The 20693-nt window shown below is 44.6% G+C and overlaps 1 protein-coding gene across 4 annotated transcripts in view; it reads left to right on the top strand.

Annotated features, from left to right (window-relative positions):
• Positions 1 to 20158, top strand: part of LOC111860220 (CREB-regulated transcription coactivator 1) — a 39821-nt gene extending 19663 nt beyond the window's left edge. The window contains exons 8-14 of one of the 4 annotated variants that reach the window (XM_023843679.2): positions 175 to 398; positions 1106 to 1254; positions 1668 to 1910; positions 7517 to 7621; positions 9603 to 9689; positions 12019 to 12199; positions 12357 to 20158. In XM_023843679.2, the coding sequence (XP_023699447.1) occupies positions 175 to 398; positions 1106 to 1254; positions 1668 to 1910; positions 7517 to 7621; positions 9603 to 9689; positions 12019 to 12199; positions 12357 to 12568 (1201 nt within the window). In that variant the 3' untranslated portion in view covers positions 12569 to 20158. The remainder of the gene's footprint in view (positions 1 to 174; positions 399 to 1105; positions 1255 to 1667; positions 1911 to 7516; positions 7622 to 9602; positions 9690 to 12018; positions 12200 to 12356) is intronic. The other 3 variants (XM_023843680.2, XM_023843681.2, XM_023843682.2) reach the window with 3 other exon arrangements.
• Positions 20159 to 20693: the final 535 nt, after the last annotated feature.

Below are 20693 nucleotides of genomic sequence, written 5' to 3' on the forward strand. Positions count from 1 at the left end.
CTTGGGGGGGGCAGCACTGCAGCTACACCTCCCCAGTGGGGTCTGAATCTTACCTCCACTCTGTCTTGACTCCCCTTGCCTCTGTTTTGGAGGTGCACACCCTCTGGTTCCTGTGTCCTTGGATACATGTTAATTTTCCTCCCCTTCTCTCTCTCTCTCTCTTTCACTTCCTAGCATTTTTCCATCGCCTGACCAGGAGATGACCACCTCCTTAATCCCAGCCACACACAACACTGGCGGCTCTCTGCCTGACTTGACCAACATCCAGTTTCCCCCGCCGCTGCCCACCCCACTGGACCCCGAGGACACCTCCTCCTTCCCAGTGCTCAGCACCTCCAGCAGCACCAGTAACCTGGCCACCAACCTCACCCACCTGGGCATCAGTGTCGTCAGCCACGGTAACGCGGCCGAAAGAAGTCGCGGAATAGCTAATTCTCTCGTGAAAGGAACAAAAATTACTCTGCCAAGGTAAATTGTAATGTGGTTTCGGTTGTTCTGAAACTCCCACCGGGGGGAGCTAAAGAGATAATGGCGTAATTCCATCAGTCTGTTACCCTAATTAGAGGAAGTGCAGTGTGGGATGTGGGTTCGGGACGATCGTTAACCCACTTGAATTTACACGTTATCAGGGGTCCTGTTCTTATATCCGGTCTCCGATTAGGAGCAGGAACTCAGCTTAACGGCTCTGCTAACGCGGTAATGACACGAAGGGAGTTTCTGCACACACTAAATGCGTCTTTCAGAGGAGCAGCCCAATAACACGCATGTAACACGCATGTAACACGCATGAAAACGCTTTGCTGACGCTCACCTTCATATGATTTCCCCAGTTTCATTCGTTTTTCTTCCCTTTGGTACAAATCAGTCACTGAAATACATATTTTATTCTAGTGAATCCTCTGTTTATGAGTGACAGATGAACGTTTTGCTCCGTCATTTCAGAGTCTGCTTGTGCCTTCGCATATAAAATGACCCACTGGCCTTTTTTGTAAATGCTGCAGCCATTTTCGGGTTTTAAATCATCCTGATGTCCCCCTCACACAAGAGCCCCCACCCCCCACTCCGTCACTCCCTCCGTGACGCTCACTTACCCCCCACCCCGCAGGAATCAGCGGCTCCCAGCCCAGCATGACGGGGACGGCCCAGCGCAAGCAGCAGAGCGTGGTTCCCTTAGCGCTGAACGCAGAGGCACAGAGCCAGCAATCCCCACAGCAGCTCTCCCCCACCCTCTCGCCCCCCGTCACCGTGGCTCAGGTAAGGCCCCGCCCACCCAGCCATGCCCACCCAGCCATGCCCACCCTACTTTAAATAAATTACTAATGGCTGAGAAATGAGGTATCCGTGAGCGATGGGTATTTCGCCTGCCTGTGCCAGTATCTCTCTATTAAGCGACTCTGCGGGGCTGCATTACAGGAGCACGCCCATCTTTCCTGTGGCATCCTGTCATCACAAACTACAACATATTGATTTTTAAACACTAGACTTACCGCCTGAAGACATTCTGTATGTTGGATGATGCTTCCTGGTGTAAAATGACCTGTGCAGGATGTCTCAGCTTAATGTGTCCTTCCGAGACGCCTGGAACCATTTCTTGCTCTAACTTGGCCCCTCCCCCGTTGGTCTGTGCCCCCCCCCGTTAACCATGCGCCATACTCCCACCCTCCCAGGCCGTGACGATGGATGCGCTGACCCTGGATCAGCAGCTGTCTCAGTACCCCTTCTTCAGTCAGCTGTCGTCGCAGGCGTTGGCGCAGGTGGTCAGCGACCTGCAGCAGCGGGCCCCCCAGCAGCCGCAGCAGAACATGCGGCTGGTGCAGCTGCCACCGCTGTCTGTGAGCACAGCCTCCAGTCTGCCCCAGGCCTCCCCCGGCAGCCAGACGCCCACTACCGTCGCCATCGACATTAACTCTGTAAGTCTGAGCCCCGAGATGCAGACGCCCCTTATATCTCCTCTAACTCTGGGTTCTGCTGGCTTTTCCTGAACTGGGCTCTTCTGTGAGGTATATTGACATCACGTATCGAAATCTCAGTGAACTCCTTTCATTGGTTACACCTTCAAAGCAAGGCCAAAATATCTGTCTGACTCCTGATAGCATGGCTTTGAGGAGGGGGGCGCAACTCAGACTGCAGCTCAGATGTTCGGGGGGGGCTCCTGACATACAGAGATGCTGAGGCTGACGCAACGGGCCTCATTCACCAGCTATTCTTAGGAAGAACTTTCTTCCTAAACCCCACTTACGCAGTTCACGCAAAGACACTGATATTCGTCAGTGTTTTCTTATGTGGGATTTGTTCTTTGGTAAGAACACTACACAGGCACTTGCACACTTACGCACATTTGACTGCTGACAAGTTTGTGCAAAATAATTGCTTTTTGCGTTTCCTTGCCTAGCAGCCCAGAGTGATCGGGGAGCCCCATCGCTCGTCTAGTTTTTTTTTGCACTACTTTTTAAAGTGATCCTCTCTGTTTGTTTTTTGTACCGTTGTGTGTTTTCTAATATGCATGTGCAACTGCTTCTGTTGCACGGAATCAGTCTTTATCAAAAAATGCACAGTGGAAAACATTCTAATAGTAAAAACTTGTTTTACATTCTTTGGGAATTTACCCTCGCTGTAAGGTTATCTATGATCTATGCCGTCTATGATTAATGTGCACTTTGCAGATGCAGTTGACACGCACTGGATTACGCTGTAATGTTTAAGGTTACTGCTGCTGACATGCGTTTATTCAGCAAGGTCTCTGTTGAGCTCTTTCTGGTTGCTGCATCTGACTGATGTGGGTGTGTTGTTCTGGTGTGATTGCTCTCCTTTAGTTTCTCGTTTTGCGTTTGGAGTCCGGTGCTCCACCGTCTTCAGATTTTACTTTGGGCAATCTTGACTACTTTCTAAACTTTCCATCTTAATTTCTTTGTGTCCACACTTTCTTGCAGTCTCACACCTTTTTATGGGGATTGGCAGCCCCGTTCCCATGCTTATGAGGAACATCAGGCTTTCAGTTTACCAGGACAGTGAGATTCATCATTATAAGAACACATGTGCAAGCAATTCTGCGCTTTAAGAACACATCATGAATCTGACGTGGACTCTTCTTAGGATCCTTATCAAGAGTAAATTTAGAAAGAGAAGCAGGATGATATTGATGAACGAGGCTCATTGTTTTGTTGCAGATCGTAACGTTTGGAACAGCAGTATCAATAATCCAGAATTGTAACTTTATACAGAAGATATATTGATATAGAGCAGGGGTGGGCAATCTTATCTGCAAAGGGCCGGTGTGTATGCAGGTTTTTGGGATAATCTTAGGTCAGCTGTTCAAACCCAGGTGTGAGGAAACTCCAGCCAATCAGTCCTCTAATGAGTAATTAGTCATTGTCATTTTGTGTCAGTTACGTCGGATTTTTGGGTAAATGTTATATACTGTATTGACTACTCATCAATTAAATATTAAGCATCATTCATTTATATCCTGTGTAACTGTAAAGTTTTCTTCAGCATTTTTTTAACATCCACGATGATGAGCCTTGTGTTGTGGGGCTGTGGATCGATACTAACACTGTCTAAGCAAGATAACACCACAAAGCAGGTGCAGACAGTTAGCCAGATGACTTCTAAAAATATGTTGTCAGGAAACCGGATTGCTGGCCGTATATCGATGTCTGTACTCCACTGGTCCTTCGGGAAGTTGTATGGATCCCTGTCAAGTCCAGCTGCCTTTAAGCAGATACTGTAATCGTTTGTTTCACAGTTGGCTGAAAGCTCCCATATTGCAGCATATTTTGGCGCTTAGTCCATCGAAGGGGGGCATGTTCCCGTGGGGGGGTGACGTCAATGCGTACCTCTGTACAGTACGGTTAGCATCGTTTGTCCAGCAGTATTTACTCTGAGGCCTGTCTGACTAGGAATTAATCCTCACACTGCTGATTCAGTTTTCTGTAGCTGGCTAGTATGGGTTTAATAAAATTGCCTGATTAAATACACTTCTGAGGAACACGTTGCATGGCGGACCTACCATATTGAAGCTGTACCCTAAATTACAGCCACTGTAGGAAGATTCCCTGCGGTACTTTCTGCCAACGTCCTATGATTTTTTGCAAAAAAATTGACAAGAACACCCTAGATATGTGAATGCCTCAGTCATCTAGGCTTGGGCAGTGTCTGTATTTTCATATTGTCATACCAGCTATACCTTCCACCTTGGTATATGATGGTATATGATGGTATAGACAAAGTATTAGATCTTGTAGGCTACTGTAAACTCCGGAACAAGGCCATCAGTGTGGAAGCTGAGCGCTAGATAAATGTGGAGGCAACTCCAAGAGTTAAAAAGATCATTCACTTATATCCTGTGTATTTATTAACACCACTGCTAATTGACACCACTGTCCCTGGCCAGTCAGTGGCCGCATGCGCACTGCATTTCATGCGTGTGCTCAAATGGTTTACAGCACATTCACGGTGCATTTTGTTTTTGTGGCATTGACCTACGCCTGCGTGTTATTCCTTTGCATTTGTTTTGTTCCTTAAGTGTGGCTCCAGTTACCGCTAACATTGCACTGCGATACATCGCCTCAGTACAGCACCTCAGTATTGGTTCTCGGTAAAGAAGAGCATCTGTACTTTTTGAAAACACCTTTGGGCATTTTAAATACCAGGCTACACCGTTACACTAGCACATCGCTCAAGCCTACAGGCATCCATTACAGGCCATCCTGCTGTCTGGGCAGCTGCACAGTTCCAGCGTCTGCTGGTCCTTCTTGCAAAGCCTATGGTGCTGAGCTAGGTCTCTCTCAGGCCTCTCTTCCACAGTCACGGTTTGCATTCACTATTCTCCCAGAATGCATGGGGTCGCTTTGGCGGAGGCTGTCGGCTGCTGACCAGGGAAGGGAAGGAGGATGCGTTCTGGAAGCTGAGCTTCCAGGTGTGGGGTGTGTTGTGCTGTGATGCCAGTTAAAGAGGGGAAAGGAGCTGTTATGGAATGTCTGTTTAAAGGTGTTTTTCCCTCATAGATCCAGGATGTATTTTAACCAGTCTGAGCTGGATAAAACCAGTATTTTTGGCAAAAATCTCAGCATCTGGTTGTTATACAGTAATGAGTTTCTCTTAACATTTCGAACTGTCTCACATGGTCTTGTGCAGCGGTACATCCCACTTCCTTCTTGTGATGTCACATTACGTGCGGTTTATAACTTTTAAACCACGCCCACTCCATCTGCGATTGGCTGTCAGTATGGACGACTGACAGCTGACTTGCTGTTGCTGGAATCTGTGTGTGTGTGTGTGTGTGTGTGTGTGTTAGTCTTATCATATGGTCTTTTGGTATATCAGAGGTTGTATGTGTGATGGGAACTGTTCCAGGCATAGCCACCGGGTGGAGCTCCTGGGGCAGGAGCAGGACATGCTGGGGTTTGTCCTCAAAAAGAAAGAACAGGCCTGGCCTCTGCAGCCACCAGGAAGAGGGTTTTGAGGATGGATGGATGAAAGAAGTATTGCTATGCCTTACACCTTCAGGGGGGGCCTCAAATTGTTTGCTGATGTTACGTTCCTTTCTGGCTGAAATGTCTCCTCATTAAAAAGCTTTCGTTGATGCTTGGCAGCCATGGTCTGTGATCTTGTGGGACCTTTTCATGAGCTGAAGGAGAGAAATGCCCCCAGAGGAGCGGGGTTTCCTCAGAACTCACAGCAGGTCTTATTCCCTGATGCTGCTGTTGCGCAGCTCTTGCAGCAGCTTTTGTAGGTCTCACTGTGTCGGACTCGGATTCCCCTGCTTCTGCCTTTCAGGCATTTGGGCCCATTTTTCTATTAGCTCACTTACAAGTGTGTGAACAAACGGCTGGATGTCCCTGTTACCCCTTAATGTTTTGCTTCCGCGTTTCCGAGTTCCTTCTGTCCGTATATGAATCTCTGTCATTAAATATGCAAATGCCTTTGGCAAAAGTCTGAAGTTGTATGTTAGCATTACGGAAAGGGGCTTACATTCTTAAATGATAAAACTGCATTGTAGTTTTGTGTGTGTTTTCTTGCAAGCATGACGCTCGTATTTTGACACAGAAGTACCCATACATTACAATCACACGTGCAGTGCTTCCTGAATAGTTTCGTGTTATTTTTTTGTTTGTTTTTTGAATTTTAAAGCCTGCTCAGCCCTGCGTTTTTGATCACTGAATCGTATATCATGCAATGGCTTCATGCGATGGCTTTGGGTTAGGAGCTGAACGGGCAGTGGCGCAGTGCGCAGTGGGTCTCTTGCATACGCGGCAGTTGTAACGCAAGTCAAAAGGGAGAGTGAGAAGAAAGCTGCGCTGCCAACACGAATCTGATGACTGTCTATTGCAGTTTTGTCCAGTTTCTGTTCACTGCTGGTGCATAAAGAGTAAAAGCGGGGTGCCGTCATCCGGCCAGAGTCCGTGCTAATCGCCCTTCGTCAGTGATTAGCTTGCTAATGATGCCTCTGTCGGCTGCCTGCTTCAGAAACATGAGCAAAGGCACCTTTACATGTGAGGCAGAGTCTCAGACTTCGGTTAGCAGTCTTTGTTGCTTGCTAGTACTGGTTTATGCCTTAATGGTGGTCTTCGGCATTGTCTATCAGTCACAGTGTACAAAGGCTAGCTGCAGTTTCATCTAGAGCAGGGTAGGCAACCCTGACCCTAAGATGCCGGTGTCCTGCAGGTTTTCTGTCCTACCTGATGAGTTGCTGTCTGCCTGAAATCAGCTGTGGGTCATCAGAGAGCAGGTAGGGTGGAAGACGTGCTGAACACCAGCACTCCAGGGTCAGGGTTGCTTACCCCTGATCTAGAGCATCAAAGTAGCTTCGTTAGATGTGAGAAACCAAACCACTTAGACCATTTTAGGTGCTTTCTCGTCGAGTACAGAGCATCTTAGAGTACAGTTCTTTCTAGCATTGTGCTTTTGACTTTACTCATTTTTATAGACAGTAGAAGCCACACCAGTTGTGCAAGGAATCTCTGGTGGAGATACATAGCTCCTGATTGGCTCTCTGGTGGAGATACACAGCTCCCGATTGGCTCTCTGGTGGGGATACACAGCTCCCGATTGGCTCTCTGGTGGGATACGCAGCTCCCGATTGGCTCTTTTTGCAATAAGTCATTAATTTTTGCTTTTTAATTTCTTCTTTTGTAAATAATTTTAAGCATTAGCTTTAGCCATTGTAGTCAAACGTGAATGTTCTTTTTTGCTGGGGGGAGATAATGGGTAAAAAATTATGCAGTTCGCTGCTTCGTTATCTTTTATCAATGATCCTTGACTGAACTGAGTTCCCCCCCCCCGCCGGGGATAGGCTGTACCCCCATTATTGGGGGTCACCAAAATCACACCAGGTGCTGTTTTTAGTTTAGATTGGATCGCTGTTTTCTTGTGCTAAACTCTTGGTATATTGGAGTCATTTTTTTTTTTTCCTGAACCTCGTGCTGTTGTATATATTTCTTTATCCCCACCCCCCACCCCCCGCTTGCGGAGGTCCCCTAGGGTCTCCGTCCGTCTTTAACGGCATCCTTTATAGACTTCTTCCCTCCAGCAGTACCGCAGTCAGGCCGGCTCTCCCGCCAACCAGTCTCCAACCTCCCCTGTCTCCAATCAAGGCTTCTCTCCCGGCGGCTCGCCTCAAGTAAGGGCGTGACACCTCTCGCTTTATTTGATGTCATCTCCTCGGTCCGGCACCCCCCCCCAGTCTGCTTCTGTCTGCATCCACATCTCCACGGCTGTCTCCCCCGCTTACTGACCGCTGCCGCTTACCGGCCGCTCACTCCACGGATGTCCTGCTCCTGTTTCTTAATGTCTGCTCTGTCTTTGTTTGTAGTGGTTTGATTGTTAGACTTAAGGGTGGACATATTTAAGGACCTGCAGTCACTTCACACGCTGTTCTGCCCCCTTTTTCCTCCTGCTGAACTAGACTCAGTGCTCGATATTAGAGAGCTAATAAACGGGGTACAGCGACAGAACCCTCTCTGCTGGAACGTTAACGCTCTGCAGACCTGCTGCTGTGTAGAAGCTCAGATGCAGAACAGTTTTTGGTGGTATCTGCTTACTTCAGAGGAAATGCAGCTTTTTTTAGATTAAGCGGAAATCCAAAATTAGGCACATTTGTGTATCTGGTCATTGTCTGTAGTTCTGCTGCTTGTTTGGAAAGAGAAGAGATTGTTTAAAGGCGGAATAGATCACATTTCCCAAGGAGTTAAGAATGGTCAAAACGAACCGTGTTACACTTCAAAAGATTCTTTAAACCGATGACAGGACAGACGAGGTAAAGTAAATGGGGGGGGGGGGGGGGATAAACTTATTGGAACTGAAGTAGTTGACAGGAAGAGAATAATGTGAGTTTATGAAGCAGGGAGGGGGGGTTATTCTGCTTCAACTTAGGCTGCCTTTCCATGCTTTCATAGGTAGTGTTTGTGTTTAATGCCGAGTGCTTTAAATTTCAGTTACAGTGCATTTCAGTTTACATTTTTGGTTATATATGCAGTTCCAACCTGTCATTTACTTAACACATCAGATGTGATTGTTGATTTTATTATATACACTCAACATCGGCCTTTTGGGAGAATCCCTCTCCTAAGCCTTACAAATGTCGTTAAGTGTGATTTCCATGATTCTTTGGTTTTACGTCAGTTTGCAGGCTAAAGGGTCATTTATGCTATCTTAAGATTTACAACAAATATTTTTTTAAATACTTGTAAAATTTTGAATTGCTTGCGACAGACGTAGCGGGTTTTACTTTTGTGCATTGTTTTGTTACATGTTAAGATTTGTATAAGCACTTGAATATCCTTTTAATTTATTGCGTGCTCATTTTGTGGTTTGAATGTCTGATAGACAGCCTGGATTAAAATGATACATTTTTTAGTTTAATTTTTTTCCATGCTGGTTTAAAAAATATAAAAGTACCTGTATAGTGCAACGAGAAGATGCCCAGGCAGGCGCCAGACTCTGCCATCCTTCCCTGTCTCTCCAGCTTGTACGTCCTTAACAAATGCTCGTTGAAATAAGCGAGGTGGCTCCCAGGTCCTAGTGCCTGGTTCCCCTTGCATGCAGCAATGGAGCTGAGCGCGCGGGTCAGCGTTTCTGTCCGAGGGCGTCCCTGGGGCGCCCGCATTTGACGCCGGCGGGGGCCCCCCTGGCCGGCTTGTTAAATGCTCCCCCCTTGTGTTCATTTGTGTTGCATTCTGCTGCTCTGCTGTTCTGTTGTAGAATGAATGTTTCCCTGGAGAAATTACTGCATAGCCTGTGAATTTTTGCTAGCTCTCTGATCAAATTTCTGCCTGAAAGGCTGTCATTTGGGTGTTTCCTTTTCTTAATGAGTGCCGTGATCTCTGGGGAAATATTGAGTCGGTCTGACTCTCTCTCAGTGGACGTGTGGCACTCTGTTGTTTCCTGTTCCCGTTGCCTCCTTGTTTGTCCAAGGCAGGGTTTCTCGAGCTGGTCTTCAGGGCCCCCAGACAGTCTGCGAGCTGGGAGGGAACAAAAACGTGGCCTGTCTGGGGTCTCCGCGGACTGGCTTAAGGAACGGGTCTACGGGGCGTCTGTGGGCCAGCCAGCGTGCCCTTGCAGCCTGAGCCGCGGCGCTGAAGCCCTCCGCCCTTCTGTTTTAGCACACTTCTGCTGTGGGCAGCATCTTCGGCGACTCCTTCTACGACCAGCAGCTGACATCCAGGCAGACCACTGCCCTCTCCCACCAGGTACGCCGGGTATACCGGCCTGCTGTGTACCGGCCTGCTGTATACCGGCCTGCTGTATACCGGCCAGCTGTATACCGGCCTGCTGTATACCGGCCAGCTGTGTACCGGCCAGCTGTGTACCGGCCTGCTGGCGAGGCGCTTAAACGGGAGCTTGAACAGAATCACGCACACATGCGTCTCCTAGGGCTGGGCGGATGGCGCATGCGCAATAATCACCAAGGCTTCAGATCACAGGCGAAGCATTTGGCCCAATGCCAGCTTATATATATATATATGGGCATTTATTTACGCCCAATATTTGGTAAGCAAATTAGTAGTACAGCTGAAACATTGAGATGCGTTTCGTGACACTCAAAACTTTATTAAATTTGGTTAGCGGAGCACTCCTCATCATGCTGTTTTGGTATACTATGTTTGGTATACTATGTTTGGTATACTATGTTTGGTATACTTCAGTGCGATTTGCACTGAAGGGTCAGTGAAGAAAGGAACAGCTCAGCAGCCACGATATCTTTTAAAAGAGGAGATCTTGCAGATAAACAAGGTAAAAATGCATCGGTGATGTGGTGGTACTTTTTGCAGTTTAAAGTCCGACATGTTTATTAAATATAAGGATATGCTGAATTTAACTTTTGGGCATCATAAAATGCCTCATTAATATTTAAGTCTGCTTCACAAATTGTGGGCGTAAATAAATGTCTGTATAGTACTGAAAAGCTGGCGTTTGGCCAAATGTTTTGCCTGTCATCTGAAGCCCTGGGGATTGTCGCACATGTGCGATATAATATTGGTATGATATCGCCCGGCCTTAGTGTCTCCCCATGAGGGCCTTAAGGTGGAATTAGTTCTGCTGAATGAACACCTTGATTAAAGCATAAGGGGACATTATTTAACTTGTCACTGGTTAGGAACTTTATCTTGTATAGTGCTGTTATAGCCAAATCATTTTGATTTATCTGTCTTGTTCTTAGTATACGGTGCAAATAATTTTTCATATAGTTTTTAAAACCTGTTTTTTTGTTTTATTCATCTATTGCAATTGTAAATGCTTCCCCGTTGTGACAGAATAATTAGCAGCTATTGCTGGATTTAAAAATTGATGCTGAAAAATTTCTTGGGGCACCTTTCCACTGCTCCTGGTACTGTACCATACTTTCAGTTCTCTCCCTTTTCCATTGACTTCCGGTCAAGTACAAGTACCAAAAGCCCCAAACCAGCTGGGGTACATTTTTCTTACTTTGGTACTTTGGGATGTGATTGCAAAGACTTTCTTTGCCAATTTGGTTATGCAAATAGCCTGCCTCTAAACACAATACAACATGAAAAAAGTCACTAACTCGTCAAACGACAAAGTGGAAAAAAAATTTAAGTAACACTAATGGATGCGTGGACAAATGAAGAGACCCAAACTTAAACTGCGATCTGGTCGAAAGAACAGATGCAAAAAGATCAGGATGGCATGACAAGCAGTAAAGTATTTTGTACAATATACTACGACAACACAGTATTGAAATTTTTTTAAATATCAGTGTGATTTTGTTGTAATAAATATTGGTGTATTTATAAAGCAAGAGTTTAATTTCTCACAAACCCATCTAGGAGTGATTTAAATAGCAAGAACAATTGTGTCAGAGAACGCATGCAGCGCTCATGTGAAAGCAGCGGAGGTAAACTTTAAACTGATTTTAAACATATACTAGATAATCTTGAAAAAGAATCAAAGTTGCAAGTTGCAATCAATCAAAGTTGCAAAACTTGCCCCCCCCCCATGACAGAGTAAAAAAAGCTCTGTGCTATAATGTCTGTGCAGAAGTGAAACTGAGAAAAAGCCTGATTTTATTTTGCTGACTAGCAATGTAAGAATTGCATGTGCATAACATGCGATGCTAGTATTAATATCACACGTAGTCCAGCCCTATAATACACTACAGCCATTTTTCAAATTCCGTACAAAATATCCTGCCTTGCGTTGTGATGTCACTGAGCACCAGTAGCAGTTTTTACACCAGTGAAAAACCAACACCGTGAAGTTCCGTACCTTTGGTGCTTTCTCGAAGTTCCGTACTTTTGGTGCTTTCTTGAAGTGCTGTACTGTTTTTTTTTTGAAGTACCAAAAGTACGGCACCTGTTGTGGTGAAAAAGTGCCCTTAGCTTAAAATTTGCCCTCGTTATGTGAAATGTGCCGTATAAGACTGATTTAATTCATGAACTTGGCCTGTTCTTGTTAACTGTACCACAGGGAGGTGCACAATGCTGTCTCTGATCTGCCTCACGTTGCCGTCACACTATTGCTTACATTATTCCGTTTGCGTTCTCCATCGCGGCCCAGCTTGAGCAGTTCAACATGATTGAGAGTCCCATCAGCTCCAACAGCCTGTACAGCCAGTGCTCCACCCTGAACTACACCCAAGCAGCCATGATGGGATTGACAGGTAGCCACGGCAACCTGCAGGACTCCCAGCAGCTCAGTTACAGTAGCCATGGCAACATTCCCAACATTATTCTCACAGGTATGGTACCATCTTTCTCCTGCTTATAACATGGCCTTCCAAATCGGATACCTGTGTATGCTGTCAGATTCCTAGCTTAGCTCATGTCAGGATTGTAAGGCTATTGTGGTGACGATGGCGATACCACACCTACAGCTGACCAACCGGTGTGTTTCAGTTACTGGAGAGTCACCACCCAGCCTGTCCAAGGAGCTCACCAGCTCCCTGGCCGGTGTCGGTGATGTCAGCTTTGATGCCGACTCTCAGTTCCCGTTGGACGAGCTGAAGATCGATCCTCTCACACTCGACGGACTGCACATGCTCAACGACCCAGACATGGTCCTCACCGACCCCGCCACGGAAGATACTTTCCGGATGGATAGGCTGTAGACGCAGGACTGCAGGCCGCAGTGTTAAGTACCTGGAGAGTTTGGGGAGAGGAGGGTTGGGCCGTGTAACTGCCTGCTTGCACATCAGCCCTGCCTCTCTCTGCAGTTCCCACCATTTCCTGTTATGACCCTTTTGATGGGCTGAGGGAAAAAATATATATACAAACCAGAAGGGAAAAGAGTCCCGTAATGTCCAGTAAAACGAAGCTTGTCTTTCTGAGCTTGTGAATTCATCTGTGTTATTTATATGCCTGCCATACGTTTCTCTGCATTTGACAGACTTTAATCAGTTGTCAAGTTTTGTACCATAGAGACGTTGAGTTCACTGATTTTAGAATCAACATTTTAAGCTAAGAAAAACAACAAAAGTGGGCTGGTTTAATTTAATTTCCGTTTTGTATATTTTCCATTACGTCACCTTTTTTATTTTACGCCAATGTTCAGCTTGACTGTTCACCTTATGGCTTTGCTCCCTGTGTTTTGTGTGTGTAATTATTTTTCCCTGTCTTGAATGTGGTCAGTTTTGACAGTCTGATTTTCTTGATTGCGGGCAGTTATCATGTTATATATTAAAAATGCCATTGTCCCCCCCCCTTCTGTAAATTGACCAGCATTCACTGCCTGTTTTGGTTCCCTGCCAAAGTTTTAATACTGGCTTTTATGTCCCTGTTGTCATTTTTCTATTTATTTTTTTATTTTTATTTTTTTTGAGGTTAAGGAGTATTAATCCTCCCAATACCAAATGAAAGTTTTTGTTGCAGTCGGGGTATTTCTTGGTGCCCTGAAAGGTAACAGTCCATCAGCTTACATCTCACGTCGCCTGATTAATTAAGTATTCATACTTTGTTGTGAAAGCTGACATAGTTAATCAACGTCACTGACATAGTTTAAGGATATAGTCACGTGGTATGGCGCCCTCTGTTAGTAGTATTGAGCATTTTTAATTGTACATACTTCATAGTGATGAGAAATTTGTCCATGTTGGTTCTTTGTTTACATGGTGTTGGTCCTGCTGTTTAATTTGTGCGCAGAAACGATCCCGCCTCGTTTGATATTCGATAAGGCGTGTCCCCCGCTGCAGGCCTGCTCTGCAGTGAATTTGTGTGCAGAAACGATTCCGCCTCCTTTAACATTCGATGAGGCGCGTCCCCTGCTGCAGGCCTGCTCTGCAGTGAATTTGTGCGCAGAAACGATCCCGCCTCCTTTAACATTCGACAATGCACGTCCCCTGCTGCAGGCCTGCTCTGCAGTGAATTTGTGTGCAGAAACGATCCCGCCTCCTTTAACATTCGATGAGGCACGTCCCCTACTGCAGGCCTGCTCTGCAGTGAATTTGTGTGCAGAAACGATCCCGCCTCCTTTAACATTCGATGAGGCATGTCCCCTGCTGCAGGCCTGCTCTGCAGTGAATTTGTGTGCAGAAACGATCCCGCCTCCTTTAACATTAGATGAGGCACGTTCCCTTGCTGCAGGCCTGCTCTGCAGTGAATTTGTGTGCAGAAACGATCCCGCCTCCTTTAACATTCGATGAGGCACGTCCCCTGCTGCAGGCCTGCTCTGCAGTGAATTTGCCACCCGGAAGCTGGTGGGCCTCCACAGCTTCCTGGATTTCTTCTGTGTTTGTGTATCTGCTATTCTTTGACTGAAGGGCCGCAGGCCGATAATGCGAGAAGACAGGAACGGCTGGCGGCGATGAACTCATCACTGTGAGATCACCTGATTTTGCCTTACATGAATGAGATGCTGTTTTCAAGTGTCTGGTACTTAATGTGAAAATGTATTTTTCCTAATGTCTCTGTTTTTGGCTTTTTATAGATTTTTTTAAATATGTATATTGACCGATGTATTTGTGGCAATGTAGTTTAAAAGCTTGATTATTTGTAACTTCTTGAGCATTGTGGCGTCCATAACATTCAGGATCCTCAGCGCACGCAAGGGCGGGCGGATTACTACTCCTTAAAGTGCTGGATGTTGGTGTTAGATCATGCGTTTCTGTTGCTTATGTATGTATTTATGTATGTATTTATTTATTTATGTATTTATTATTATTATTTATGCTGTCTCTCCCTCACTACGTGCATGGTTTCCACCCGGCGGTCGGTCCCAGCAGTGTCGCGTGCGCTCTGCCTGTGTACGGTGTTCCCCCCGAGCTCCTATTGGCTGTGCAAAACGACTAAATTCACCGTACTGCGCATGCATTCGAGATTCCTATGCAAGACAAATTAAACAGTTCACTATGATGTAACACGCAGAACAACGTGGTATTAGAAATATTTTGCAAACATATAATTTTATTGGAGCGCAACTGCAGTATCTTCCATTACTGTGACATTTAGGTTACTGGACATTAAAAGTTATGAGTCAGTACAGGCGCCTTACAGATATTACATTAACTGCATTTTTTTGACTGGCAAAATGGAAGCTTGTATATTCTGTATATAACTTTTTAAACGTGCATGATAAATATAGGGCATTTGGAAAATTACCTTTATTAAAGTTGGTTTGTTGGATGAAATTCTCAAGGGGGGAGCTGCTGATTTTTAATTCAAGACCCTATAGTGTGAATCGTGCTCCTGGCACAGCGTTCAGATGGAAATATATTTACTGTTCCGACACTCATTTGTATCTCCCGGGTTGTATCAGTAACGAACCAATACAATTTAATTTAACGACGACGGAATTCAATTAGGAACCATTTATCCTCTGTCCCTAACCCTGCTGAGGTTTTTCTTATTTGCTTGTGGCTCCTTTACTTAATTCTCACGAGCGGCCACTTCCCTGTAATTCGTGGAGCAAAAAGCTTGTCATTTGTGCCATTTTAATCCTGCCCTCATACACAGGGTTTCGCCTCCCTCCTCTCGCTCATATTAGCCTTTATTGGAAAGAAAGACGATACCTGCACTTCGTGATGGACTTGTATATTCTCTGCAACAGAGGTGATGTCTCCTTCATCGGCTCCCAGTGTGAACCCGCTGGTGACTTTGCAGTCCTGGTTAGGCTTTTGGGAGCTGTCGTATCTCAGTGCACACATGAAAGGGCTCCTAACTAGTGCAGCTCGTTCGTGCTGGACGTGGGCTCGGCATCCGTGTTTAAAGGTATGTGTAGGTGAGTTTACAGCGCAGCTCCGCATGCATAGGAAGCGGCGATCACCTGTCGCCAGAGGTATGCGCTGTGGCTTTTCCATTCAATCCTGATGATCGAGACGGAGCTCCTTTCAGCCTTGGCAAACTGTGATGTAAAATATTTCCTAAAATCCAGACGGGTGTTGTTTATTATTATTATTGTTATTTGTAACGTGTTTGCAGCATAACCTTGACATTTATCGTTGTGAGGGTGTCCTGGCTTTGGAAATGAAATACAGACCTCTAAGTTAAAATCGGGGTGGAGGGAGATTTTCTTTCAATATTTCCCATTACGCAGATCTGTGTGTGGTTGTCCTGCTTTTTTAATCTTTATTTTGTTCATCAGCTCAGCGACCTTAAACACAGCGGTGTTTCTGAGTCTATGAAGGCATTTGTGTCCCCTTTTCCCTCCTGTGCGCTATATGACACCCTTCTGAATCTCAGTACGTTCTTTTTTTTTTTTTAACCTTTAACAGTAATGTAAGATTTGCGACCATTTAATATTATACTGGAAAACTTTACCCTTTTGCAGTCCAGTACTGTAATGATTTTATATATTTTTTCCCATCTTGGGATGCCATATTTTCAAGTGAACTTAGCTTGTGAGTTTTTGTTTTAAATGCCAGTATAAGATCCTGATCTGTATTAACGTGCTGGAGGAATGTATGGACGATGGTGGACTGTTGAATGCAGCTTTTCTCCGTAATTTCTGCATAAAGTAACTTACCGCGGGTTGTGTTTGAGCTGCACTGCAATGTTAACATGCATGTCAATCAGTCCCTGTCACTTACGTTCTTCTATTAACAGTTTTTAAGACTTCTGCATGTTACCGAGTCCAGTGGCAAAATTATAATCGCTGCTTGAAAGGGGTTTAATATCCACACCTAGAAAACTGACAGGTATGTAAGGAATGTTTTTAGACCTTTTAATCTGTCTTTAAACCACTTTTCAAAATGGCAACATGTTTATATGCAAGGGGAAATTTGTCTAATACTCTCTGTTACATTTTCTTTACAGTGTCAGTCCTTCACTTAGGAGGGGTGGGGCTGTGATACTGGGTCTGCTAGGGTTGTGTTGGGGGAGTTTCTGTTAAATATTGTTTCATCTTCATACAGATGTTTAATCTGCATGAACTTTTGTTTTTTTGTCCTTGTTTTAAGCATGGTTTAATAAGAGACCTACTGTGGCATTACGGTGTTAATTGGACTAATTTGTAACTTGTTTTCTTTGTGTTGGTTTCAACATTGTTGACTATTGCTGTCTTTATGAACTTGGCAAACATGTAATTCAGCTACAAAAATAGGAATGACTCTCTTGATATAATATTTATTTGCACATATGTTTGTGTGTTGCAGTTAACATTCCGATGTCTGCAGTCGATCTTGCATGGGTTTATCCAGGTTTGTGTTCAAATAAGTCAGAAGATTAAACTGAATAGTTCTTATGTTAATGTAGAGAGACTACTGGTGGGATTTCCTAAACAAAAATCCATGAATGAAGGTGAACTTTGGTTGAAAAATATGTGCAGCCCTCCCAGATTCGAATACCCAATATTTCAAATATTCCAACATATTTTTCTGTATTTGTGTTCTGTTTCTTTGTTCAGTGTTTCTCTGTGCTGTTTAAAAAGCTTTATACCAGACAGAGTATTTATGAAGAGTGAGGAGTTTCTCATTTTTCTGTGCAAAGATTAATTAAAACATTTGAATGTCAATAGAGATGCATCCTCTAAAACCAAAACCGGTCAATTGCAATATTTTCACTTTTAGGAAAATGCCTTTTTGTCTAAAAATTAAATGGCACTTGGAAGCTGTTTGTATGTCAGAACTGGCTGTCGTTGGTACACAATCGGCCCAGTAAACAAAACATCCTTTCGGTTTCCGGGCTCCACAAACCCTACATATAACTTAGCGAGTCGTAGCTTTAATCATTGTTTATTTCTGTGAAGAACATTTCAGGTCTGTTCATAAATTGCTGTTTTTTTTCCAATAAAATTAAGACATAGGAGGTGATTGGTTAGCGAGTGAATTAGTGCTCAAGTTTCCTTCAAGCTGGGAATGAGCAGCTTTGTTTAAGGTTAATAAAGAGACTTAACCTGACCGGTTACCCACATGTGCCCCTGTTTAAACGCTTTACCCTGGGTTGTATAAACATTTCAACTGGAAGCTATGCAAATCATAACAGCACCTGCTAAGCAATTAGGTTTGTTTATTACCGAGTCAGGGGCTTCAACTTGGATGACTCTTGTCGTCCTTAACTTAATGATATTGTTTTCGTTGTAGAAGTGTTGTTGCCTTACATCCTACTATACCTGCCTGGTGCTCAGACAAGGTAAAGGTCAAGTTTGAGGCTAGTAAAGGAATATTCTTTATTTATTTTAATATTTTTTTATTATTGTCAAGCCGTCCACGGTCCCGGCTCTGGCCCACAGGAAGGCCTGTTGCTTGGTGTTCGGCCTGCTTGTCTGCACTTGTGCTGTGACATTGTGCTTAAAGACTAATGCAGTGTTACCTGCCGAAGCTGTTATGTGTGGGGGGGGGGGGATGTGTCCCTTAATCTGTTCTATTGTTCGATTTCTCCCTAAACGTGATATTTTTGCATATTATGATGTATATAAAGAATAAGCCAACATGGTGAATTCCCCAGGAAAGATAGTAGCTATTTTGGATAAAAATTATATATGGTTATATTCATCAGTAGTGGAACTGAATACCGACGTATCTCTTGATTGCAGAATGTGTTTGGGTCATTATGTTTCAATATAAATTTGTGCTAGTTAGCTTCTAATGATAACAGCCTCTAAGCGTAACATACAGCCATTTGTTTTTGGAGTATTTTGCAGAAATATGGATGAAACTGAAAATCGCGGCTTTTAGTGTCATGGATTTCGGGGGGGGGGGCTTCATTGCAACCAGGTCTACTGAAATGGCCGCAGGAAATATCGAGCAGTTGTAAGAGTTCCAATTTTCAGGCAGTCTTAAAGACGGCTACCCCCCAGTTATAGGAAGGTCATGGTTTAAGACATTCTGCATGATGTCATGCTTTACTTTCAGGTGTCATTTTATGATTTTCTCGTCTTTGTTTACCGCTTTGTACCATTCTCTTCCGGATTGTAATTATTCCCACTTCATGGAAAACTCTTGGGAATGATTCGCTTTGCAAGGTTATTTTCCTTTTGGTGTTTTGGGTGCGAGAAGTGTCCCGTTAAAGGTGTGCGATGAGGACGGCAGTGCGGATATGCCGCTTTGCTGTCCCTCCCAAAGCCCCTCTAACAGCCAGGCCACGCCCGAAAGGCACGGCCGGCCGCTCTTCATGCTGAACGTATACAACTGGATAGCCAAAGCTTAAAGCCCAGCCCATGCATGCTTCACAGGATGATGTCACTTAGAAACAAAGTTTACTGTTCACCGTCTGCATTCATGAAGCTGTTTGACTGTTGAAGCTGAAGGCCAGGGGACCTGTGCTCACGGCTTCCCGTCTTCGCTTGCGGCTGCATATATAAACGCGCATTTCATTTGTGTTGCTTTTGATTTCTGTAAATATGAAGAAGAAACACTAACAGTGCCACCTGTGTATGTGTATAACCTGAGGCCCAAAAGCCTGATCTGACCACCTTCTCTGGCTGAAAATACCACATAAGATATAAAGCAGTTTCATGGTAGGACTTTGCTATGTTTTTTTTCTTTTTTCTTTTTATTTTTAATTTAAGCATTCGCTGTGTTCTGTAACTATAGAGTGCATGTCCTATATGCTACCCAACCTCCTAGCAAGGATTTTAATGGGGGATTTGAGGCAACAACAGACATGAACATCAAACGCTATTGATCTCTGCTTCAGTCCTCCAAGTCCTCGCTCTACCGTTGCGTCCAAAGTCTGTTTAATTCGGTGCCGCAGAAGGACACACAAACGATGAAACGGATCGATCGTAACTCAAAGCTTAACAGAACTGGAAATAAAGTATCAATGTTGCAAAAAAAGGTTCTTTAATTGAAATTCACTGACACAAGGCAATGGTGACCAGTGTTAATCCTAAAGGAGATTTGACTCCCTGGGGTCTCTCATCCAGTGGCAGCTATATCGTACGATTCCTCGTCTGACTTGCGCTTCGGTGTCGCGTAGCGCTCCGGAGCTGCTCCCGGAGCCGCTCCCAGAGCCGCTCCCATTCACTGAACGGTCAATTCTTATCAAATATGCAAAACTCTGATGTTAGCAACACGGCTCGCTCATCCAGGTAGGTCTGCAGAGCTGCCCCTTTAAGACAGAATTATTCTGCTTTGAATTATAAGCTTTTTATATTGACAAGTATGAAAAGAGGAACCAGTCACTGGCTATAGGTATGTGCGAGTAACAGAGGCATTGCAGTGGTACCTTTTGAAGTACATTTCGTGTGTGAAGGCTTCTGTCTTTGTAAACGCATTACTATTTGTAAATTAAATGTAATAAAAATGAGATTGACAAACCCACAAGAACATCTGGGTTTTTTTTTTCTGTTAAACACACATTAGCAGGTCTGAATTTTCTCCATTATTAAGTAGAACCCTAAGTCCTGCCCCCAGCCGTGTGTGTGTGCGTGTTCACGTTCACGTGCGCGTGTGTGTGAACGGGTTTACCTATCCTTATGGGGACACAATGTCCCCATAACGTGATAAATATCCGTTTTTTTTCCCTAATGGGGACCAGTTTCCTGGTCCCCATAAGGGAAAACTCTATTTTATAAAAATCGGTGACTGCTATGAAAAAACTAAAAATGCAAAAACTCTTGTATTTTGTTAGGTTACTTATGGTTAGGGCAGGGTAGGGGTTAAGGTTGTCATAGTTAGCGTTAGCATTTTTCCCATTGAAATGAATGAGCGGTCCCCATAAGAATATGTTTACCCTACGTGTGCGTGTGTGTGTGTGTGTGTGTGTGTACATGTTCTCCCCTTGTTCACATAGGTTTCTGAATACGTGTGACTGTGCGCCCTGTGACAGTCTGGGATTTTCTCTGCTCTCTGCCCTGGGTGT

This window comes from Paramormyrops kingsleyae, chromosome 15, assembly GCF_048594095.1.
Source record: "Paramormyrops kingsleyae isolate MSU_618 chromosome 15, PKINGS_0.4, whole genome shotgun sequence".
NCBI classification, from domain to species: Eukaryota; Metazoa; Chordata; class Actinopteri; order Osteoglossiformes; family Mormyridae; genus Paramormyrops; species Paramormyrops kingsleyae.